This window comes from Lycium ferocissimum, chromosome 7 (assembly GCF_029784015.1).
Source record: "Lycium ferocissimum isolate CSIRO_LF1 chromosome 7, AGI_CSIRO_Lferr_CH_V1, whole genome shotgun sequence".
NCBI lineage: Eukaryota > Viridiplantae > Streptophyta > Magnoliopsida > Solanales > Solanaceae > Lycium > Lycium ferocissimum.
The window spans coordinates 62,110,792-62,137,129 of NC_081348.1; the positions used below are offsets into that span (position 1 = coordinate 62,110,792).

A 26,338-nucleotide genomic window follows, 5' to 3' on the forward strand; every position below is an offset into this window, starting at 1 on the left:
CCCCCATTTCTACAACCCAAACATGGATGAAAATGATAGCCAGGGGAAATAATTATGGGGAAACACCAAAACAAAGGTTAGATACTTACCCCCTTTCAAAGACGCAAAGAATCACCTCAAACCGAGCTCTAGAACTCAAGATATGCTCAAACTACAATAAAATCCCGATTTGCGTTTTTAAACACTATCCAGGCATATTTTATTAATCTCGATTGCGGCCCGCCACGTCACGATCGCGAAGGTAATTTCTTTTTTTGTTAGAAAATTTTCTTTCTCACGATCGCGACCCCCAAATTTCACACCAGAAAAACTAGCAACAACCCAATCTTCATTTTAGTACCCGAAACTAATCTGGAACTTACCTGACACAAACCATGTATGCATTTCAATCATAAAACACGCTACGAACCTGCTCCCGCGCTCAAAACTCTGAAAAAGGTCGTCTTGACCCGATGTTGAGCGTGGTCAACTCCAATTCCTTAACTTAACTAGTTTCTCAACCGATGACCCAGATCACACTCGAACCTTTCGGGACCCGAACCAGTGACTCGTCTAGTCATAAATCACATTCCGAACCTAATGGAATTGACGAAACTCTAACACAGACCCATTTATCCCCGATATTGACTTTGATCAAATTTCCTCATTTTCTTAACTTAATAACTTCCAAGTTTGCTAAAACTGATCCGAAACTCACCCGAATGCGTCGAGAACCATGCCACCCATACCCGCAAGTAATAAATATCAAGATGAAACTACGAACAGGGTATTTTGAGGAAAACAAGTCTAAAATCTCAAAACGACCAAGCGGGTCGTTACACAAAAAATTCAAAAAACCAAAAAATTGGATCAAATCAAATTGATTCAATTCTTCGCTTTCGATTCTTCAATTCTTTGATTGTTTTTCGATTTTGATTCTTAAAAAGTTTGGTTTTCGTTTCTAATTTAGGGTATTTTCATTTAATCTAAATAGCAAACAATTTTGTTACTGTTTCCTACTTAGTCCGCATATTACAATTATTGTGTACCTTTGTCAATATATTTGTCATGACCCGAAATCCCAAGGTGGCCGTGAGGGCACCTTCTCTAACCAGTAAGGGAACCCAAGTAAAAGGTAAAATCTTTTAACAATTATAAAAGCGAATATAAAGTAAGAACAACCCATAAGTCAATAATAAGGTCTCATAACTCATAAATGCGGAAAACTAAGTCATACATCTCCCAAAACCTGGAGTTATAAGTACAAGAGCCACTAAATACGGAGTACAAGTTTGAAAGTCTACAATACTGTACGAAAAGTAAAGACTGGAAAGTAAGATAGATATGGATTCCAGTCTTTTGCGGAACAGCCAGCAGCTCACCCTGATAACTCTAAAAGGTATGCATCAACGATCGATTAGTTATGTGTTAACTAAACTTGTAATACATATAACAGATCATTGTACTTTTAAACAATTATAGAAAATACATATAACAGATCATTGTACTTTTAAACAATTATAGAAAATATAAAATGATTTGCCTATCCAAATGAAATTCAATATGATTATTTTCGATAAAAATTGCACAATTTATAAAAATTTGATTTCGATACCATTATAACATATGAACAATAGTCGCTATCAGGACAATAAAATAAGATAAAATTATAAAAAAGAATAGCTTTCAAATCATAATAAAAACAAAAAATGCTAAGTAATTTGAGTTCACTAGCACATAAATCAATTCCGACACTTGTAAAAAACCATTAACGTATGAAAAATATTATTCCCTTTATCATTCTTTTTAGTCTGTTTAAAAAAGAATGATATATGTTAATGAAATAATTTATCGCCACATAAATATCTATAACTTATTGTAAATACAAGTTTAAATAATCTTCCTTGGGACGGAGGGAGTAGTAAAAAATGGTCCAAATGAGTCAAACAGTGTTCGTAAAGTTAATTAATCGTAGTATATCAACTTTACCAAAATTACAATCTACTCCACCAAACTCATCCTATCCAGTCCACCCCACCTTCAAATATCAAAACAAAAATAGACAGACACAACACACAAACAAACCTCTCTCTGTTGTTTGGTTTTTATTTCAGTCAGTGGTTGTTTTGTTTGGTTCTTCCTTCTTCCTTCTTCATCAATCCCTTTTAGATCTCCTATTAGATACTGAGTTTAAACTTAGTCATATTTGAGATCCCAGTTCAACTCAGTTCGTAGGTACTATTATTTTGCAATGTTGGCTTCACTTCAACGATAATGTCGGCTGCATTTGAGCGTCCACGTGTCGGCACTTCCAATACGGTAAATGTTCTTTTAATTGTCAAGTTAATGATGGTCAAAATGGAGTGGAATGGGGAAAATTACGCTCTATCTCTACTGGGAGAAAATATTTATGCCTGTTAGCCCTTATTTTGAGTTTGTTACCTGGTTTAATTAGCCCATATTTGTGTATAAACACCTTTTATACAAGGTTGATACGTCATGTATATTGCTTTCGCCCGAGGTATAATGTTGAATAATGTTGTATTCGGAGCTACGTGGGGTAATATTTTATATTGGGATGTATATTTTTGAAAATTTCCCGGCTAGAGTTTGTTAGCATATTGGGTAAGTTAGAATTGTGAAATAAAGAATTTTGGGTCTACGTAGAACGTCATAATTTTGAAAAAAATTGGTAGGAAAAAGAGAAGAAAGATGGGGCATTGTTGTGAAGTCAATGATGGTCAAAATGAAAAAAGATTGGGACTTTTTGATATGGGTTAGATTGTTCTAGCCTAATTGATAAGTTAGAATTATCAAAGAAAAATTTGGGTCAATGAGAATAATATGCGTGACTTCAGAAAAATTATGTTGTGTTGGAGTAATACCAGTTTTAACCAATAGATAGGATAGAAAATAGAAGAAAAGATATGGTTTACTTGTTAAAACGTTTAGGATTTGTTATAGTTGAGTTGCAGTTGTTTTAAGCAGATGATAAAGTAGAATGGAGAAGGAATTGTTTGGTCACTGAAAAGTCAAATTAGTACTCTTTGAGAAAAATGGGACCTTTCTTGGGATTGTATTAGAGTCAATTTTGAGTCATTTTGTAGTCAATGATGGTCAAATGATTTTCATTTAGAAACAATATGATTCTTCTTTCTCTTGTTTTTTGGGTGATTGGAGATAATACTTGTTGTTCCAGAAAATAAGTTTAAAAAGTGAAGCAAATTGTGCAACTGTGAAGTCAATTATAGTTGAATTTCATTTCATTTCGGACAAGTTAGGGTATTATGATTCCGCTTGCAGTTTTTTTTTACCCAAAAGATAAGCTGAAGAAATGAAAAATTGGTCAGTGTGAAGTCAATTATAGTCATATCTCGTATGATTTGCATTAGAGACATTATGATCTACTGATTGGAGTTACACCTGTTTTTACCAAAATGTAAGTTAGAATAGTGCAAGATAGATCAGTCTGAAACAATCACAGCCAAATGATTACGATTAAAAAAAATAGGACATTCAAACCCGCAAGCTGTGTTGCACGGACTCTTCAAAAATATCATCGGGTGCATGTCGGATACTCCAAAAGCAGTGCATTTTTGGAGAATCCGACACGGGTGTGGCAACGAAAGTGAAGAGTCCGCGCAACTTAGCCTGCAAGGGTGGCTCAGTTGGTTGAGCATGAGACTTTTATAATAAAGGTCTCAGGTTCGAAACCCCCTGCCCACGACAGCAGGGGATTTGCCTTCTGGGTCGGTGCCGCCGCACGGGCCGGCCTAGTGCGGGTTATCTCTCGTGTGGTTTGCGAGCTATTGCACAGAGCTGGGTTTGTGCACACCCGAAGGGCAGCACATGATTCCCATGTCATCAAAAAAAAAAAAAAAAAAGAGGACAGTCAAATAAAGTCCATTCAGAAACTAATGATTTTCATATTAGGTTAGGTTTGATTTACCCTATAGGTTGTGTTCTGGAAGAAATAGGATAAGTATGTTTGGTACATATGTTGTATTTATTGGGGGCAAAAAAGGAGACAGATGCAATTGAGATTAGTTTTTGGATTATTGAATTATATATTTGTGTGTTTTATTCCCTTAAAAGATATCTGTATCGTGCCTGAAATTTATGGACTTGTATCTCTCTATTAATGAAGGGGAGCCTTGGCGCAACTGGTAAAGTTGCTGCCATGTGACCAGGAGGTCACGGGTTCGAGCCGTGGAAACAGCCTCTTTCAGAAATGCAAGGTAAGGCTGCGTACAACAGATCCTTGTGGTCCGACCCTTCCCCGGACCCAGGTCGCAAGGCTGGAGCTTGGTGCACCGGGCTGCCCTTTTTTTTTTTTTTTTTTTTTTTTTTAATCTCTCTATTAGCTGAGAACTCCTCTAATGCTAAAAGGAAGAACAAAACCTTGAACTCTTTTACATGCTATACAATCAGGGAAATAAAAAGGCAAGCTATATGTTGCTGCAAGATTTTTTCAATTTCTTGCTAAACATAATCTAATGAACCAAAAGGAAAGCCAAACTAGACCTGCACTTCGATTATAAGTATGAATTTACATTTTAAGGGCCAGAACACAAATTTCTTTTCTTCAAATAGAAATAACTCGGGGAACAAACATTTTTTGATAACCATAACTCTGGAACAAACTGATCACCTGCAACTCAACATCTGTCAAGTAGATCTATATATAGTTAACCATTATCCAATTAAAAAAAAAGAAACATTTTTTATTTGTAGTTCGCACTGGATTTGGCAAGATAAGTTATAGAAGCTAGTACATCAGGACTGGAATTGTTACCAATATTAAGCATGCTAACATGTGAGGAGATGATAGGTCTTTTCTTCTTCACATCTCATTGCACCATGTAACTAATGGCCAACGAGGAAGAGAAAGTAAAATCTTTGCGCCATCGATGGCGTTTCCACTGAACTCTTTTTAATCAGTAATAAGAAGATATTATTGAAGAAAGAACTTCACTAAGCAAGTGCTTCAAAACATAGTTAAACATCGTGCAAATCCCGGATCATATCTAACGTCGTATCCACATCACGTACAAAGACCAGGTTGCACCCACAAGCTGATAAAGAAAAAGTTCTAAACTTGGGCTAAGTAAATTTCTTGACGAACCTTCAAAATTTGTAGTTTCTTTTGGTCCAAATCGTCTACCAGACTGCAATTGGAATGGTGCTCTAGAATTATTTTTGACTAATTATTGAGTCCTCTACTCCGAGTTTCAAAAAAATCATTGAGTCCTCTACTCCTCTTTACTCTTCAGAAACTCCAAAGTGGAGTTTGGCATGCACCATTCTACTCCCAGAATAGCTATGAACATGCTCCACAACATGTGACTTACCTTGCATGTAAGAAAAGATGACAGACATCTTCGGGGTGTTCTTCACAAAGAAGGCATCTGTTACAGAGTTGGAAACCGCGTCTCTGAAGGTTTGTCTGAGTGAGACACGTCTCTCTAGCCATTAACCAAGTGAAACAAGATACCTTTAGGGGTGCTTTGTTGTGCCAAATCTTTTTCCAAGGCCAAAGTTCTCTATTATATGTGCAGACAGCAAGTTATAGCATGATTTGGCCGAAAAATACCACTTTGCTGATCCACACAGGTAATGGAGTCCATCTTTGATTGTTCAGTGAAGTGTAACCAAGCACAAATTGTAGCTCACAGGTACTTTGTACTTCCCAATCATTCAAATCTCTTCTGAGAAAGAGATCCCAGCCTTGGGCAGTAGATATTGCAGCATTGTGAAGAGAAGAAATGCTGTAAATTTCATGAAACAGATCTTTTAGAGGAGAGTGCCCAACCAAGCGTCTTCTGTAAATTTAACTTTCGTGCTGTTTGTGCTTCCAGATTCCCACTCCATGAGGAGCCTTTGAACCTTTTGTTACCCAAGGACTTTCATAGGAGAATTTTTCAACTACTACTTGTCTCCAAAGTGCGTTTTCCTCCTAGGTGAACCTCCAATGCCTTTTCAACAGTAAGCTTTTATTATGGTGCTTTAAATTCTTGATCCCGAGGCCCCCACTGTTCCTATCTTGGGTGACATTGCTCCTTTTGACGAGGCAGAAAAGCTTTGTTAGTTTATTTCCTTGCCAGAGGAAATCCCTTCTCACCTTGCCCTTTTTTTTTAATATATTTTTTTTTTTGAAACTGGTAAATTTGTGTTCCTCAGCGCATTTAGGATATGCTGGAGACCATCAAAAAGAGTTAAACTGAAGACAGAAAGAGTAAAAGAAATACCTACAGACTACAGTGATCTTAATAAATCTACAAACGGATCTATTTCTTCTAATGCTATTTCTTTACACCAAAAGTAGAAAGATACTATACAATTCCATTTGACTTTCTGAATGGAATTGGATCTATCTTCAAAACACCTCTCATTCCTTTCTTTCCAAATAGTCCACCAAATACAATGAGGGATCATCCTCCGCCATTTTTTCTGGCTCTTGCTGCCTCCTCATCTCATCCAACAACTTAGCAGATCTGCAGTAGGCTCAGGCATAGTCCAATTAGTCTCTGTCAGGTTGAAGAACAAACACCAAAGTTGTGCTGTGAATTTGCAGTGAAGAAAAAGATGGTTGTTGGTTTCATCTGTTTCGTTGCAAAGATAACATCTGGAAACTATGATGCTTCCCTTTAGGTGTTAAACAAGCTCTCTGTGAAACATTTCACCTTGGTTGGGGCTGGACACTTCCATATTTTGATCCAAAATTTTGACTGCTCCCCATTCTGCACCATGTCCTCCTTTTCATAAGCCCTGTTTACAGGGAATTGCCCATCATTACCGTGTCTCCATCTCAAAGTGTCTGGATCAGTGCTAGTGCCATGAAAATTACCAATCCTATTCAACAGACTAACTAACCTTTCCACCTCCCAGTCATTCAAAACTCTTCTAAAATTTAAGTCCCATCCCTGAGCACTCCAAACTTCATGTATAGTGACCTCTGGGTTGGTACTTAAAATGAATAGATCTGGATAAACTTCCGTAAGTGGGACCTGTTCATTCCAAGCATCTTTCCTGAACTTTGCTTTTTTCCCGTCTCCTACTTCTGCAAGTTCCTTTCCAGCTTTGGCCACAGAGCTCTTATTGTTTTCCAGACTCCAACACCATAAGTACCATTGCTCACATTAGTACACCATGGATTGAGTTCACCAAATTTGCATTTAATAACCTTCCACAGTGCATTTTCCTCACTATTGTACCTCCATAGCCATTTCATCAATAAGCTATTGTTTTGTGATCTCAAGTTTCTAATGCTATGTCCTTACTATTTCAAAAAAAAAAAAAAAAAAGAAAAGAAAAAAAAAAGACATGGGGCTGGGTAGATTCAACTCTTTCCTTATCCACATTGGAAAGGGATGGAATAGCAATAGAGTTTCTCGGAATTAATGAAACCTTCCCCTACTAACAACTTTCTACACCCTCTGTATTGATTGAGCTACAAGTTTCAGTGGTCCTATGAGAATCCAGTTCTCTGAACAAGATGGATTTCAGATATTTCTTCCCCTGACATCCTTCTTTAGTTGAGATTGAGAATATGGAATCTGCTTTTAGTTTTTTTTGTATGTCAAAAGCAGACTGCTTCTGGGCCAACGAGGAAGAGAAAGTAAGAAACTCTGATCTGTTTATGGCGTTCTTGCTGAACTCTTTCATCTTCCATCTTAGAAAGGAATTGGAATAGCAATAGAGATTTTCCGAATCAACAAAACCTTCACCCTAGTAACGACTTTCTGCACCCTAGTATTAATTGAGCTACAAGATCCGATGGTCGTATACGGGTCGAGTTCTCTGACCAAGCAGGACTTCAAATGCTTCGTCCTCTAATATCCTTCTTTGTTGAGAATGAGAAGATGGAATCTCCTTTTAGTTTCTTTGTACGAGAAAAAATAGAGAAGAGGAGGATGTATTGATGACTTGTATACTTTATTGTTTGATGAATACACAAACAAACCAATTTATAGTTCTTTATCAAAAAACAAACCAATTTATAGTTGTCAAATATTGTACACATATCACTGATGTAATATAGGACAAATTCTAACTTAAGAACTCATTACTTTCTAACACAAACATTTCTGTACACCCCACAAACACAAGCTGGAAAATTTGCTTGAATTTGTTCTATTTGAGGACACACAAAAGCTTAGTCACTGGGTTGTCATAATAAGTTGCTTGAACAATAATTATGAAAACTTGTCGAGAAGTTATAAGTTATGTGTCAAAATTTCACTGAAATGATTGTTGGAAACCAGAACTATCACTGAAAAATAGACTTGGAGTTGCTGAAAGATCATAGGGAACAAATAGTGTTGTCTGAACTGTTTCTGGAGCAAGGTGTGTTGCCACTAGATCGATCACCGAAAATAGGCAACAACAATAACATTATAAAAGGAAGGAGAAGCAGCATCCAAGGTTATACATAGGTGTCAAATGCAATATGTACATGTTATTTTATTCAATGTGTGAAATATCTAGTTGAAGAATTTATAATCTGACATTCTAACTTGCATTTCACTTTAGAACGTTCTGCTAATGACAACTTAGGCCCTCTAGTCAGTTCCTTATAAGACATCATAATTGTTGATGCAGACCACATTTGATTTCACTGGAATTCAGAGATGAGAACTAGTTTCATCTTCTTATTTACCGGTTGAGGTTCTAGAGCTAAGATGAATCTGATTTTTGTCTAACCTACTTGTCTTTCCAGTTATTATCTTTTTGAAAAGTAAAGCAATTTTATTAATGTAAACGTCACCAAGTAGGTGCAAAGATGAACAAGCAAAATTGAGTCCCTTATAAATGCAGGGAACTTCTAACAAACTATCCATGTCATGTGCATGTAACAACTTACACAAAAAAGCCAAAAATACAAGCATTTTATACTTAAACTTGTTAATGGGTTCTGCCTTTCTCTCATACCACCTTTGATTTCACCATAGATTACCCAAAAGACACTAGCGAATGGGATCCTTTTCGGGAGATCTCTTTGGTAAATGTTTTTAAGAAGAGATGAAACCTTTTCTTCAGCCTTCCTATTACCAACTTCGTACTTTGATCATTTTGTTTTTATTGCCCTTTTGTTTCGGCCTTCTATGACCGACTCATTTTGATCATCTTGTTTTATCTTGTTTAATTTTATCGAAATAGTCTTTGCTGCTTACATAGCTATGTCATGGTTCATGGCTTTTCCCCTGTTTCATGGATCATGTATTTTCTCTTGTTATTCATTCTTGTTACTGTTGTTCTATTGTTGCTTATTTTTGTTGATTGTTCTTTATCTCTTGCTTTTTATGTTCTTCTTGATGGTATAAAAAAATCTGTTCACGACGTCATAAGATCTTTGCTCTTTTATGTAATGCCTTCATCCTGAAACAAATTAAAGTCCAAACAAATGAAGTTACTGCCATTTAGGATTCAGAAATATGCAGAGCATGACAGCATGCTGAACTTTGAAATCCAACATTATGTCTTTATTGAACTTTATAAAGATAACAGTCTCCTAGTCTTATATAGTTCACTGTCTGTAATTATACTTTCTTCATGTAGACGGTATTGCCTCTTCTTTAAATGCTTCTAATCTTGCTTTACAATTAGACTTCTTGGGCTTCAAGTTTTTAACTGGCTAACTATTTGCAGGTTTTCAAGAGTGGGCCACTGTTTATCTCTTCAAAAGGTCTGTAAAACTTTTCTAGTTTCCTTGACACCATCATGTTGATGATTATTATGCTGGTCCTTCATGATCTTGCTTATTTCTTATGCACTAGTTGGTTAAAACTTTGTCAACGAGTCTTTACTTGATAATGGCTTTATGTTATATATAATTTCAGGCCTACACTTTTTTTCCGGTCTGTAGGAGTTAAACAATATCTGTTAAGATAAAAAGACTAATTTTTCCGTTCTTTTTTTTTTTTTTTTTTTTTTTTTTAAATTACTAATTTTAAAGTTCTTCTCAAAAGGCTGGTCTGATTATTGGAGGATCTTAGATTTTGATGGGCCAGGAGGTTCCATTAAGGCATTAACATCTTTTTTCTTCTCTTATTGTTGAGCGAATTTTGGAATAAAGTCAATTTAGAAATCTGAGGTACTTTTCCTTGGGGGGATGCCGAGAAATCCAGGATAACGGCTTTCAGAAGACAAGAAAGGGACAGCCCGATTTACCCTGATCTATTTTCAGTTGGTTTTGATTCTATATTGATAGAAGACAAACAGGCAAATGTTAGTTATGAAGGTGTGAACCTGGGAAAATTTAATGATAATATTGAAACTAAGAGAGCAGTGTGCAGTAGTGTTCCTTACCCTGCTAGTTATTCATACCCTTTAGCAGAATGACACTTCCGAATGAAACTATGACAAGAACACTCTCCGTCCCTATTAGTAGAATGCCAACTGCACTTGACCTATTGCAAACCTCAAAAGTATGAATATGTACATTTTTTTTGGATAAATCGAAATGCTCAATGCATGAGGTCAGAAACAAATACAAAATGAAGAGCTGGGATTTGCAGTTGCAGGTCCAATCTAAGTGTTAAAGGACTTCTTTTTGGGCTGGCACTAGTTGGTTTATTTATTGGGATCAAATTATTCTTGGGAGGAGACTGGGAAATGAATCCTTTCTACTTCAAATTTGAAAATATATGGCTGCAGCTTGAAGGTTTCATGGAGAAAATTGAAGAATGGTGGGAAAGCTACAATCTAAATGGGAGCCCAGACTTCATTCTTACACAGAAATTAAGGCTTCTGAAGAAGGACATTACAATCTGGAACAAGGAAATATTTGGCAAGGTGGAGGTTAGGAAGAGCAAAATCCTAGATGAGCTCATGGCACTCGAACAGTTCACTGAAAACAGACATGGGAGGAGCGGAATAAAATGGTTGCGTTGAAACTGGAAATGGAGCAATTTGTTAAAGCTGAAGAGATATCGGGGAGGCAAAAATCTAGATGTTCTTGTCTCAAGGAGGGAGACAAGAACACCAAGTTCTTTCAAAATATTGCCAACTCCCACAGAAGAAACAATCAGATTGAAAGACTAAAGATGGGCCCTGAGGTAATTGAGAATAAGGATCAAATCAAAGGGGAAATCCTTGACTTTTATCTGAAACTTTACACAGAATCAGAACAATGGAGACCTACAGCCAGATTTGAAGAACTGGCCAACATCTCTGAGGAGGATAGGATCTGGCTGGAACACCCATTTGAAGAACAGGCAGTGCTAGGTGTTATCAAGGCCTGTGCCCCAGACAAGGCCCCTGGACCTGACGGCTTTACCATAGCATTCTTCCAAAAAGCCTGGGGGATCATTAAAAATGAGTTGATGTCTGCTCTACACTATTTCCACCAAAACTGTTACATGGTGAGATCATGCAGTGCCTCATTCATTGCCTTAATCCCGAAAAAGAAAGGAGCCTTGGAACTCAAAGATTATAGACCAATCAGCTTGATTGGTAGTGTATGCAAGATTGCTTCTAAATTCTAGCAGAAAGGCTCAAAAGGGTGGTACATGGTCAGGGTATCAAAATGCATTCATCAAGGGTAGACAAATAACTGACGCAACACTTATGGCAAATGAGGTGTTAAAGACTGCCAACTGAAGAGTGGTAAGCCTGGAATTTTATGCAAATTGGATGTGGAGAAAGCTTTTGACCAATTAAACTGGTCTTATCTACTACTAGTCCTAAAAAAAATGGGCTTTGGTAATAGGTGGCTAAGATGGATCAAATTTTGTATTACCACAGTCAAGTACTCGGTGCTGGTTAACACCGGGGGGGGGGGGGGGGGCAAGTGGGTTTCTTCTGCCCACAGAAAGGTTTGAGACAGGGCGATCCCCTCTCACCCTTCCTTTTCATTCTTGCGATGGGGGGCCTCAGCAAGATGCTGGAAAAAGCTAAGGAACTGCAGTGGCTCAGTGGCTTTCAAGTAGGCCAGATTCCAGGAAATCCTCTCTCTGTTTCCCACCTTCTATGTGCAGATGAAACCCTCATCTTCTGTAGGGCAGAGAAATCACAGGTGCTGTATCTCAATCTCACACTTCAAATATTTGAAGCTCTCTCAGGTTTGCACATCAATATGTTGAAAAGCAAGGTGTATCCAGTAAATGAAGTTCCCAATCTTGAAGAATTAGCTGGAATCCTATCTTGTGACATAGCTTCCCTGCCCACTACTTACCTGGGATTGCCTCTAGGTGCTAAATTCAAATCAAATGAAGTTTGGAGTGGTGTAATAAAAAAATTTGAAGCAAGGTTAGCCTCCTTGCAGAGACAGTTCCTCTCCATGGGGGAAGACTGGCACTCATTAACAGTGTCTTGGACAGTATCCCCACCTATCTAATGTGTTTGATTCCAGTCCCTAGCAAGGTAGTCAAGCAGTTGGACAAAGTCAGGAGATCTTTTCTATGGGAAGGAGGCAGCAAGGACCACAAATTTCATCTAGTAAAATGGGACAAAGTCATTATGCCTGAACAGCTTGGGGGGCTAGGCATAAGAGACCTTGTTATTCATAATAAATGCATACTTATGAAATGGCTTTGGAGATACTGTCAAGAAAGGAACTCATTATGGTAAGAGTTGGTAATGGCAATTCATGGCTCCCAAAGTCACTGGTGTACCAATTTATTTAGAAGAGCTTATGGAGTAGGGCATTGGAAGTTCATCAGGAAGTTCTGGAATGAGTTCTCTATGAATACATCCTTTAAGTTGGGAAATGGCAACAGCATCAAATTCTGGAAGGATAAATAGTTAGAGGGGATAGTCCTAATGAATGAGCTTCCGGTCCTATATCAATTAGCCGCTGCTAAAGACTCGACAATCTCTCAAAACTGGCAAAACAACATCTGGGATATTCAGTTTAAAAGAAATTTTCAAGATTCAGAAATTCCACAGTTGATGAATCTCCTGGCTAAACTAGAGGGACATTCAGTTAATGAAAACATGACTGACAACATTAAATGGAAGGATGTCCTCTATTCAGTCAAAGCAGGGTACTCTCATTTATGCTCCACTAATGAAATCATTGACAAATGGCCCTGGAAGTACATCGGGAAAACAAGGCTCCCCCCAAAGATCATTTGTTTCCATTGGTTAGCCCTCAATGAAGTTTGTTTGACACAGGACAACCTCAACAGAAGAAGAATACAAATCGTTAACAGATGCCCGATGTGTCAACAACAATTTCCAACAGACACCTTTTGCTACACTGCCCAATTGCAGCAGACATATGGTCCATGTTCCTCACTATTTTTGGTCTATGTTGGGTTATTCCTCAAAGTACTAAAGAAGCTTATGAATGCTGGTCTGAATGGAAAGTTGATAAAGCCATCAAGAATGTCTGGCAAATGATACACAACAACTACAACAACAATGACGTACCCAGTGAAATCCCCCAATGTGATCTGGCAAATGATACCTGCCTGCATATTTTGGTGTGTTTGGACTGAAAGGAATCGTAGATGTTTTTATGGGTTATCAACTCCCCTCTACACTCTTAAAGCTAGATGTTCTTTATGGCCGTATAGTTGTCTTAAATTAATCCCTGTAGACTGTCCTATTGCATTTCTGGATTTTGTCAGCTCATTTGCTCTAGCTTAGGCCTCTGAGGCCTCTTTTTGTATAGCTGACTCTATCCCTCTTTTGTACTAATTGCATCTTCTTGATGCCCTTTCTATAAAGTCTATTAATTCATCAAAAAGAGACTTGCTATCCAAGATAAAATTTGTCTAATGATGGAATTATGATAGAGTACCATACAATGTCCTTTGGGTTGTGATGGAAAAGAAAGGAATTCATACTAAATATATAAATGTCATAAGGTGACATGTATGAAGGAGTCGTCACTAGCATGAGAACAGTAGTAGCCGCTACGTTACTCGGACTCTTCACTTTCGGTGCCGCACCCATGTCGACACGACTTGGGTGTAGGTGTGGGATCCGTACCCAATCTATTCAACTGATTTTGGGTACTTTGACCAAAATCAACGGAGAAATTCGAGATAGATACAATGACTTGTATAATCAAAACAAAAGCTAAGTTGAAATTGAAGAAAATTGAATACCTTGTATATGGAAATTTCTATGTCAGTTCTTTTCCTTACATCTCCTTCTGGGATTCCCTTCTTGATCAATATTTTCTCCTCGAAATACCTTGTATGTTTTCTACACAATGTCTCATAATTTAGACATATAACTCTATTTTTATTTATTTGGATTATTTTTAGCTGAATTCCTGCACTGGTATCCGTGCCTGGATTCATACTCTCAAATCTTAAAATTTAGATCATGAAGGATCCGACCTCTAGATTCGTACCCGTATTGGACACCCACACCCGAGTCCGAGTAACCTAGGTAGTAGGTGATATAGAGGAGCTTCCCATAACAGTGGATTTACTCCAGGGATCAACATTGAGTACTTACTTGTTTACTCTACTTATGGATGAGCTAACCAACACAATACAAGATGAGGTCCCATAGTGTATGCTTTTTGCTGATGATATTGTATTAATTGGCGAAACTAGTGAGCGCTTCAACCAAAAGCTTGAATAGTTGAAGTACTTTAGAGAGTAAGGGTTTTAGGATGAGTAGAAGTAAGACTAAATACATGCATTGCAGGTTTAGTCAGCATGAGAAGAGAAAAGCTGAGGTGAGACTAGATGGGATTGCGGTGCCAAATTGCAAACAATCTAGATATATAGGCTCATTGGTTCAACTTTCAAGAGAATGGAATAACAACAACAACCAGTGTTATCAAAAGCGAAAAGCGCGAAAAAAGCTCTAAGGTCAGCTGGGGCTTTAAGCGCGAAGCGCATATAAAGCGTGGGCTTTAATGAAAAAAAGCGCAATGGTGCAAAAATACATATATATATTTAGTCCAAGATTAATAATAATAAGCATGAATAACAAATGTATGGACAAAGAAATTGTAAAAATATTATGATAAAGTGAAATATTAATCATCTAGTGTCACCTCGCAGAGAGGCTCATTGGCAAGGAAAAGTATGTCTTAGAGCCTTGATGACGACACTGAAGCGCACATAAAGCGAGGTGAAGCGCTCAACATGTTTTGAGCCTTGCTTCAGGGCTTAAGCGCGCCTTTGATAACACTGACAACAACATACCCAGTGTAGTCCCACAAGTGGGGTTTGGGGAGGGTAGGATGTACGCAGACCCTACCCCTACCTTTGTGGGGTAGAGAGGCCATTTCCGATAGTTTCAAGAGAATGGAATGATAGATGAATACGTTACTCATAGGATAAACCGGATGGTTGAAATGGAGAAGTGCTACCAGGGTGTTATGGGATAGAATGCTCAAGGCTGCCTACCAAAGCGAAAGGTAAGTTCTATAGAGAAGCTACAAGACCGGCAATGTTAAATGGTAGTGAATGTTGGTCTGTTAAAGTCCAACATATCCACAAGATAAGTGTTGTAGAGATGCTGATGCTAAGATGGATGTGCGGTCATACCAGATTAAATAAGATTAGAAACGACCACATTTGCTAGAAGGTGCAAGTAACACACATTGAGAATAGAATGCTAGTAGGTTGCTTGAGATGGTTTAGGCATGTTCTATGTTGACCTACCAATGCACCGGTCCATAGGTGTTAAAAGGGAACAGATAGACCTAAAATCACATGGAAGGAAGTTGTCTCGAAAGACCTTCAAATGCTTGGTATCAATGCAGACTTGGCTAAAATAGGGCACAATGGAAGACTCCATATAGGTGATAGCTACTAGTTGAGGATAGGTTCTAGTCTTGTTAGAGAACTTTTATTATTATTAGTAACTTATTTTTCACTTTTATTTTATTTGTATGATGATGATATGATATGAGCTTCAATGAAGAAATGGCTCTGTGCAGTCCTATTTATACAGAAACCTCTGTTTTCCATCATTACAGACCAACTTGACCACTTGACATCCTAATTGTTAAATAATAACTTTCTGCAGGATTAGGTTGGAAGTCTTGGAAAAAGCGTTGGTTCATCCTTACACGCACATCTCTGGTCTTTTTCAAGAATGATCCTGTTAGTATAATTTCTCACTTTGTTCTTTATTTCCAAAGTTGATTTTTTCTGTTCAACTGTTTATTTGGCTGCATATTTTACTTCTAAATAAAAGAGAGAATGTAGCTTGAATTCACGCTGATGATTTAATTCTAGGAAAACACCTAGTAGTTACTCTTTCATTTCCTTTGCTCTTCGAAGTTTGATACTTTAATTTTATTTAATGACTTTGTTCTCTTCAGTTCATACCAATGACCACTTGGTATGTCCAACATAGATATTGTCTTGTGAATTATTTCTTTAAAAAAAAAATCATCTTTCTATAGATGGAACATGTGTACTACATGGGTCTTTACCGGTCAAAGCAAGTTAATGGAATGATTATTTCTTGCATCACCTATAGATCAATCATCCAGATCTTTTTTTTTTTTTTTTTTTTTTATTCTCCATTGCTGTGCACAAATCTTTTTGAGAAAAGGCATCATGATGTAATTACTACTACTGAGATACCAAATTGAAGGAAAAACAGTAATTAAGCAAAGGAAATTGATACTTCATAACTGATAAGCTCTCACAGAGCAATGAACTACATATATATCTTCCAAAAGGGAAGAGAAGGACTTAAATGTAAACAAGCAAATATAGGGACTGAACTCTAAATACTAAAGTGTAAATACCCAAACTTATTAACCAACTTAACCAACTAAGGAATGTACCACTCTTCAGCCAGCGTACAACCCCTAAAGCATCAGCCCAAAATCAGTTCGTATCATTGCTTCCCTCTTAAAACATTCCTTGACCTCAAGGAATAAATGTAGGAAATCTCACTTTAAGGGCATTGACATCTTCCCATGTAGCATGAGCCTCACTAAGCTGATCCCACTGTACCAAGAATTGAACTACTGCCTTGTTTCCCTTCTGAATCATCCTTCTATCCAACACTTTGACAGGAGAGGGACAATAAGGACTTGCTAGATCAAGCACTGGAGGGTGAGATATGGTACTGGGAATCTCATGACAATAATTAAGGAGGGAAACATGAAATGTGGAGTGAAGAAGCAAGTGGGGTGGGAGCGACAATTTGTAAGCAACCTTGCCAATTTTTTGTAATATCTGATAAGGCCCATAATATTTGGAAGAGAGCTTAGAGAAGTGCTTGTTGGATAGAGTAAGTTGTCTGTAAGGCTGAATTTTCAAGTATACCCAATCACCAACCTGGAACTGTCTGTCTGTCCTTTTCTTATTAGCTTGATCTACCATTCTTTGTTGTGACCTCTGTAAGTGGAACTTGAGCAACTGCACTTTCAACTCTCTTTCTAGCAAGCTTCTGTCAACTTCTTGTATGTCAGATTCCCCTTGTATGTATGGCAACCGCAATGGTGGGGGCTGGCCATATAAAGCTTCATAGGGAGTGGTTTGAATGGATGTGTGGAATGTGGTGTTGTACCAATACTCAGCCAAAGACAAGTAATCAGCCCAGTCCTTCACAACATCTGAGCAATAACATCTTAAATAAGTTTCAAGGCATCTGTTAACCACCTCAGTCTGACCATCAGACTGGGGGTGACATGCAGTAGAGGTACTGAGTGTTTCCCCTTGAATTGAAAACAGTTCCTGCCACACTTTACTCATGAACATTGGATCTCTATCACTGACAATATCTTCAGGCATTCCATGTAATTTAAAAATGTGTTCCATGAACAATTTGGCAATATCCAAGGCTGAATAGGGGTGGGACAAAGCAATAAAATGGCCATATTTGTAAGCGTATCCACAACCACCCATATAACTTCCTTTCCTCTAGATTTCGGCAGACCCTCTATGAAATCCATGCTAATATTTCCCCAAGCTACAGTAGGAATTTGCAGAGGTTGTAATAAGCCAGGGTAGGCTGATTGATCATATTTGCTCTTTTGACACACATCACATTTCTTGACAAATGACTCCACATCTCCTTTCATGCCCTTCCAATAGCATAAGCTGGCTATATTTCTGTATGAATGATCAATGCCTGAATGTCCTCCTACTACTGAGCAATGCCATATCCGTAGTATTTCCTTCCTAAGTGCAGGATCAGCCCCAGTGACCAATTTGCCATTTTTCCTGAGTTGTTGATTCACAAAAGAATTAACCCTTAACATCTTCTTTTAGCTCAGTAAGCTTGTGAATCAACTCAGTTAATATATATATATATATATATATATATATATATATATTCAATCTCAAAGTTACTTAAGCTTGTTATCCATTTGAGTTGTGCCCCAGTCAGTGTTATCAAAAAGAGCTCAAAACATGTTGAGCGCTTCGCCGCTTTTGCACTTTGTTGTCATCAAGGCTCTAAGACATACTTTTCCTTGCCAATGAGCACTAGATGATTGATATTTCACTTTATCTTAATATTTTTACAATTTCTTTTTATTCATGCTTATTATTATTAATCTTGTATTAAACATATATATATATATAATTTTTGCACCATTGCGCTGCATAGAGCTTTTTTTGGTTTTCGCTTTTGATAACATTGGCCCCAGTGTGTAGTTGTTGTTCCAGGAGAAATTTGAGTGCCTTCTGATCAGTTTTCACAATAAAATGCCTTCCCACCAAGTATTGTCCCCATCTAGTTACAGTCATCACCAAAGCTAGCAGTTCAGTTCTTTGTCATAGACTGACATTGCTTGATGTTGTTTAGATAATCCTTTACTAAGGTAAGCAATAGATTTGCCTCCTTGCATGATTACAGCTCCAATACCAACATCACAGGCATCAGTCTCCACTATGAATGGAAGGTCAAAATTAGGCAATGCCAGCACAGGAGCACTAGTTAAGGCCCCTCTTTAACTTTTGAAAAGCTAGATCAGCTCCAGTATCCCATTTGAAACTGTCCTTCCTAAGCAGATCAGTCAGTGGTTTACTAATTTGACCATAACCAAGGATAAATATCCTATAGTACCCTGCTAAACCCAGAAAACCCCTCAATTGTTTGAGTGTAGTAGGGACTGGCCATTGGTGAACTGTTTGTCTTTTTTTTGGATCAGTGGATACCTCTTTAGTAGATATAAAGTGACCTAAATATTCTACACAAGCAGTAGCAAACTGACATTTTGATTTCTTGGCACACAAATGGTGTTTGGTTAGGAGGTGAAAGGTAGTTTTTAGGTGTTCAATAGGGTCTTCAATACTTTTACTAAAAATCAAAATGTCATCAAAGAATACAAGGATAAATTTCCTTAAATGATCTCTAAAAACATGGTTCATGAGGCTTTGAAAACTGGAAGGGGCGTTAGTAAGGCCAAATGGCATTACCTTTGGCCTTACTAGGTATTCATAATGCCCAGAATGGGTCCTAAAGGCAGTCTTATGCACATCTTCAGGGGCCATTCTAATTTGGTGATATCCTGATCTAAGATCAATCTTAGAAAACACTTGTGACCCTCCTAATTCATCTGGCAGTTCTTCAATAATGGCGATAGGATACTTATCTTTAATCGTGATCTTGTTCAGGCCTCTGTAATCAACACATAGCCTCCAACTTCCATCTTTCTTCCCTACAAGCACCACTGGGGAAGCAAAAGGACTGCAGCTGTTTTGAATGAAGCCTTGCTCTTGCAACTCCTTTACCATGTTTTCTATTATATCTTTTTGCACTGGCCAATATCTGTAAGGCTTGCCATTGATTGGATTAACACTATCCTTAAGAGGTATATGATGATCAAATTGGCTTCTGAAAGGAGGAAGTTCTTTTGGTTCCTGAAAAACTGTAGCAAAATCCTGTAAAACAGCCTGCACAGCCAAGTTATTAGGGGTTTGAGAATCCTTTGCCTCTGTTCCTGTATGCTCCTCAGTTTTAGAGTTAACTTTGATCATGAACAGTTGTACTGGTTCATCTGATGCCTTCTGTACAGAAGAAGAGTCTACTAGAGCCATTTTAGGGGTTATCCCTGTGAGTGAAAACAGTTTACCATCATACTTGAACTTCATTGTTAGTTGCTTAAAGTTGAATAAGATATCCCCAAGGTCACTGAGCCATTGTACCCCTAAGACCATATCACAAGAACCCAGTGGCAACAGTAGGAAATCAGCCTTAAAAACTGAGTTGTGTAACAACCACTCCACACCTTTGCACATGCCTGATAAAGGGACTGAGTTGCCATCAGCTAGACTAGCATCCTGCAGTTCACAGCCATCCACCTTCCATCCCAACTTAGCAACTAGATTACTATCAAGAAAATTATGAGTGGAACCAGTGTCCACAAGTACATTTAAGGCTTTCTTTTGACAATACCCCATTAACCTCAATGTCCTTTACCCATGAGTACCATGAAGTGCATGGATTCATATCTCACAAGTCTCAGCAACTTCATCTTCCAACACTATCTCCTCTTCTACCTCTTCTATTTGCACTTCCTCCTCCAATTCTAGTAAATACAGCTGAGCCTTAGCTTTACATATATGTCCAGGTTGAAACAGTTCATCACACAGAAAACATAGCCCCTTAGCTCTTTTATCAGCCAATTCAGCAGGAATGAGCCTTCTCCTTTTGAACTTGTCATTGTATGGAACTATATTGTTTTTAGGCAAGTGGTTCACAAGTTTTGTAATTGGTTTAGAGTAAGAGGAAGTGTTGAAAGGGGTTCTGTTGTTATTGTGACTGGACTGTGACATAGAACTCTTCATTGCTTTAGATTGTTTCAGGAAATTAGACTCTTGAATCCTAGCTAGATGGTAAGCTTGAGGTAATGAATAAGGTTTAAGGATTCTGACAGCATCCCCTAGTTCAGGTTTCAAGTTCTCTAAAAATATGCTCACAGCATAACTAGGATCCAAATTGAGCCTAGTCATGGCTCTGTCAAAGGCTTCTTGAAATTCTGCTACACTAGCAGTTTGTTTAAGTTTGACTAGCTCACTCATAGGGTCGTCAAATTCAATACCAAGCCTATCAGTTAAAGCCCAGATGTATTCCTCCCAACTAGGAAGTTGCAAATTAGCTCTCCCAACTAGGAAGTTGCAAATTAGCTTGAGTTCTACTCCTCATATAGGCTCTGTGCCATTGTAAAGCCAAATCATCTAAATGCATAGATGCAACTCTTACCTTCTGATGATGGGTATTTCATCCATGGAAAAGAATTGCTCCACTTGGTACCACCAATCTTGGAATCCAGTTCCATTGAATCTAGGAAATGCTACCCTATACTGTCTTAAAAGAGATGCAGGTTGAGATTGAGAGTTTTGATAGAAGGGTGTATTATAGTTGTTGGTATACGGAGAGAAGGTTGGGGAAGCATTAGGGGTCTGGATTCGGTTAGGTATTGTAGTATTGAGCATGGGTTGGGAGTAATTAGGTATTTGAACTGGGTTTTGTGAGCTTGAGCTGATGAAATTGAAATTTGGTACGGGGTTTTGATTTTGTGGAGTCGATGTCGAGGTCAAAGAATAAGGTACTTGTCCAATAGAAATTGATGGTTGAGCATGTGTGTAGGGGGGTGTAGTTTGAGCTGGAGGTGTTAAAATGGAGCTCAAATTTGGTGGAGGTGGCAGAGAAGATGATAATGATGATGTTTGGGGCATGAAGAAGGGAGGACTAGATGATTGTAACCCAGAATTTCTAGGGATATTAGGGGTAGATTGAAGTCTGCGAACTTGCATTTGAGAGTCCATACCTACAAAACCCATCGGACCTTCAGTCGGCGAGTACAAATCGTCACGTTTGAACTCGGATTGCAACTTCTTTCCTCCAATCGAGGTTTGTCCAGCCGTCATCGTGTTCTTGAGCTCACGTATGGCCTTTTTCATTCATAGCTTCCCTCTTATTGAAGTTTGCCACCTCGATTGCCATACGATCCTGAGAATTTCTCCGATGTCACCTGCCATTACGTTCCCACTGAGCAGAAAAGTGCTCTGATACCACTGATGTAATTACTACTACTGAGATACCAAATTGAAGGAAAAACAGTAATTAAGCAAAGGAAATTGATACTTCATAACTGATAAGCTCTCACAGAGCAATGGACTACATATATATCTTCCAAAAGGGAAGAGAAGGACTTAAATGTAAACAAGCAAATATGGGGACTGAACTCTAAATACTAAAGTGTGAATACCCAAACTTATTAACCAACTTAACCAACTAAGGAATGTACCACTCTTCAGCCAGCGTACAATCCTTAAAGCATCAGCCCAAAATCAGTTCATATCACATCACGGGATGCACTCTTTTTATTGGAATCTTGAATAAACTCACAGATGCGCTAGACTAGAAGTTTCTGGCAAATGCACTAGAAATACAAGTAATCTAGTGTAGATGTAAGTGTTGATCCCATGGTAATTTGGATGTTTAATGTCTGGAAATCTCATTTTTTTCTCCATGCATGTTACCTGTGAAGCTTTTACTCTTGTTGATTTTATCATCTAAGACTCTACTGATTCATCGCGTTCCTCATATAGAGTACGCTTCCACAGCGAGGAGGTGAAGTGAATCTAACTTTGGGAGGAATTGACTTGAATAATTCAGGGAGGTAATAAATGAGTCCTCACCTGGTTATATTTAGTATGTTTAGGGTCTCTGTCTTGCTCTTACTATAATTCCTTGCTATCCAGTGTTGTCGTTAGAGAAGATAAAAAGCTTTTGACCGTACTGTTTCCTGATGGACGTGATGGGCGAGCTTTTACTCTTAAGGTACTATCCTTTTCTCTGTCTCTCTTCTAAACAGGAAAATCATCCTAGAAACTGTCGATGCATGTGACAAGTGATATACTTGGAGGAGTTGGGCAGCAAAAAGAGCTGCTTCTTTTCTATATAATGGAATCCTCCTTGGGTTACTTTACACTGGTCTATTTCATACTCTTTCACTTTAGGATTATAGAGAACTGAACATCCAACTCAAAGAAGTGCTCCGAACTGAGTTAAATAATTTATCTGAAAGAACCTATAATTTGGCTTATTATCATCTCACATAGGCCTGACGAGTGACTTGAGTTTTAAATGCATTTCTTCTTCACTTGCAAGTAGTTTGTATGAATTCCTGTCTCCTGCCACATACACCAAGCTCCCATGCAATTCTGCTACAGTGTACTTATTACTGGATCATCCATTAGTAGAAGTCGTCTTTTGAGCTTTGAAATTTGAACTGCAGGCAGAGACATTGGAGGATCTGTATGAGTGGAAGACAGTCCTAGAGCATGCTCTTGCACAAGCACCAAGTGCTGCTCTTGTTATGGGACACAATGGCATTTTCCGGAATGACACTAGTGATTCTATTGAAGGGTCTTTCCATCAATGTTAGTCGCTTTTACTGTTATCTGCCAAGACTTTTGTGTTCACGTCTTCAATGCTCCAGATGAGATTGGATGCTATCCTAATGGAACTGCACCTTCTCCCTGTTTGCTGTTAGGGCATAAAGATCTGACCAGGTTTCTTTTATTCAGGGAGGGATAAACGCCCTGTTAAATCTTTAGTTGTTGGAAGACCGATTTTGCTCGCCCTAGAAGATATAGATGGAGGCCCATCATTTCTTGAAAAGGCACTAAGGTTCCTTGAGAAGTATGGTAAGGCAATCAGTTTCCCTCCTGAAAAATTGGTTATGTAAGAGTAATATCGAGATATTGTTTGCATTAAATTGCATGGCTAAACTTCAGTTGGATAACCTTTTTTGGCTGGCGTAATATCATCTCATGTTTATTATTACTGTTGTTTTTTTATTAATAAGAGAAAATACATAAGTTGTCTCTCAAACTTGCCCTGAAAGGCCAGTTACACACCTAAACTTTATGGGCGATCTCTTACCCTCCTAACCTTGTTCAAAGTGGAACTAGCACCCCCTTAAGACATATATAACTAGTCGCATGATGGAAGGGTATATTATACTTGGGCTCCCATGTTGCCACGTCAGATTACTATTTAGTTTTCCTTTTTACACTTATTCTTTTTTCCCCGCTCTTTCATCTCCAGTATTTTTTTCATTTTCTTCTCTCTCTACATTGCATGGTACCTTTCCACTCCATCAAAATCTCTAGAATCACCTTATTTCACTCTTCCACCACCATCAAGCTACCACATTTCCTCCACTGCAAATCCAGAGCCTTAATTACTCCATTGCAAAACCCATGACCTCTATCCTATAACTCTCTCACCTGAAATCACTCCACACCGATCTCTCTCAGCACACCAAAACCCCACCTTTCTCTCCGTGGATATACTCATATACCTTAAGCCCGGCAGCTTCCATCCACAGAAAACCCAGGACAACTAGTCTGCATCAACGACACTTTCAACCCTCAAAGACACGGGAGAATCCTTCTTCATTCCTCACCCATTCTTGAAGAGCAAAAGTTCTTTTATTCTAGAAGAGCTCGTGTTCTACTGTTGAGATGGACTGATGGAGTATGATTGAAAACTTTGTACTTTGCAATTGAATGTGAATGAACTGATATACGATTATGAACTTTTAAGCATTCTTGTTTTGATTAGATTCTACGTTATTTGTTATCTAAATAATTAAGTCACGCAAGTGTGGTTTGTGTATTTCTGCGGGTCTCGTTAAAATACTTCATAGAGGAACAAAAAAGGATTAGTCTTCCTTCTCTAATTATGTTTTTTAAAAAAAGGAAGTAAAACAATAGAAGAAAAGGAAGAGAAAAATAGAACTGCTACGAATGGATCTTGGGCCCAACTCAACCCCAAAAGCTAGCTCATGAGGGGAGGATTGCCAAGACCATCCATCCCATTAACCACCATGTAGGACTTCTTCACACCCCCCTCACGCCCAGGACTAGACATCTCGAGCGTGGGCAATTTAATATGGGGGCTCAACATCGGGAAACAAGAATTGGGATGGGTCCTGCTCGGATGTCATGTTAAGAATGGATCTTGGGCCTAACTCAACCCCGAAAACCTAGCTCATGATGGGAGGATTGCCAAGACCATATAAGGAGACCACCCATCGCATTAACCACCGATGTAGGACTTCTTCAAGAACAAAAGAACAAAAAATAAGAAATCTAGAAATGTACTGAAGAAAGGGATGAGACGAGGATGGGGAAGGAGATAAGGGGTGCAGAAGCGTTAGGGAACGGATGATAGGGGCTGAAATGAAAGATAGGTGGGCCTATCCAACAGTGTAATAGACCAGTGTAAAGTAACCCATGTAGGGGCTGGAATTCTGGACTGCAGCTATCACATCCTTGTTTATTACTGTAAAGAAATGGATCTTGGGCCTAACTCAACCACCAAAGCTAGCTCAAGAGGTGAGGATTGCCCAAGACATAAAAAGAGACCCCTATCTCGTAAATCCTCAATGTGAGACTCTCAACAATTACCTTATTTACCTCCCAACAATGTGTGAAAAAACCCATTGAAAGCTCAGGCATGTTGAGTCTCAAGTGTTTCTTAAGTCATCTAGTTGAGGCCAAAGTTCTTATAGATTTTCTTTGTCATTATTAATTGGATGCTTAAGATTCTGTCTAAAGGGACTTCTGGGTCAGTGACCTTAAGTATAAAGAGGTCCTCTATTAATTGATGCCTAGTTGGTAACATGTGATTTAGGACATCTTGCTCCAGCTGCTGTAATTTCTGCACGTGCTATTTCCTTCTGTTCCCTGAACGGTCCTTCTTCCATGAAGAGCCTCAATTTCTCTCTTGTTTCCCTTTAGTTTCTAGTCACATCTTCTTTTGTCTGATCCTTGTTATGGTTTAAACTTTGGTTTGAAATATTGAAGATCTGCATATGGGTTTAGTGATGATAAGGTTATGTTTGTAATTATTCTTAGTATAAACCTCCTATTTAGGAACCAAGATCGAAGGTATATTGCGACAATCTGCAGATGTCGAGGAAGTGGAGCGGAGAGTAAAAGAATACGAACAAGGTACAGCTTCTGTACTGAATGAATGCCATCTGTTGGATTATTATCGCATTTTGAGGCTTGTCTATCTGTACCATCTAATTTCACTATATTTCAAGGAATTAAATTAAATTTTAGATCAGGAATGCATTTTGGTTGTGTAATTCCATTCCATTCTAGGTTATCTCTGATTGTTATGGACTGTTCCTTGGATTAGCAAAATGTTAATGACATTGCTTCTCCTCCCACTTGCTTTTGCGCTGCTCCTGGCAGAAGTGCCCTTGACGAACCGTAGAGTACTGATGGCATTTGAGTAAAGGTCAATGTAGTGCTTTGCAACAGAAGTACGGGTCTCATTAATGGTCCAATCCTGTGTTTTGTAATGCAATGCCCATCTTTTTTTCCAATCTATGAGTTTTGTTAACTGATGATGAAAAGATGCTATTCACAAGAAACTCGTGTATGACCATTATCTTTTTCGGTTTTCACTCTTTTTTTCTTTTCCTTGTTTTGGTGTTGTGGAT

General features: G+C 38.3%; 1 protein-coding gene across 1 annotated transcript in view; it reads left to right on the forward strand.

Annotated features, from left to right (window-relative positions):
• The first annotated feature begins 2,121 nt into the window (after nucleotides 1–2,121).
• Nucleotides 2,122–26,338, forward strand: part of LOC132061794 (rho GTPase-activating protein 7-like) — a 46,501-nt gene continuing 22,284 nt past the window's right edge. The window contains exons 1-8 of the mRNA XM_059454431.1: nucleotides 2,122–2,298; nucleotides 9,628–9,664; nucleotides 15,925–16,001; nucleotides 22,422–22,492; nucleotides 22,575–22,653; nucleotides 23,111–23,255; nucleotides 23,403–23,522; nucleotides 25,761–25,838. Of these exons, the coding sequence (XP_059310414.1) occupies nucleotides 2,254–2,298; nucleotides 9,628–9,664; nucleotides 15,925–16,001; nucleotides 22,422–22,492; nucleotides 22,575–22,653; nucleotides 23,111–23,255; nucleotides 23,403–23,522; nucleotides 25,761–25,838 (652 nt within the window). The 5' untranslated portion in view covers nucleotides 2,122–2,253. The remainder of the gene's footprint in view (nucleotides 2,299–9,627; nucleotides 9,665–15,924; nucleotides 16,002–22,421; nucleotides 22,493–22,574; nucleotides 22,654–23,110; nucleotides 23,256–23,402; nucleotides 23,523–25,760; nucleotides 25,839–26,338) is intronic.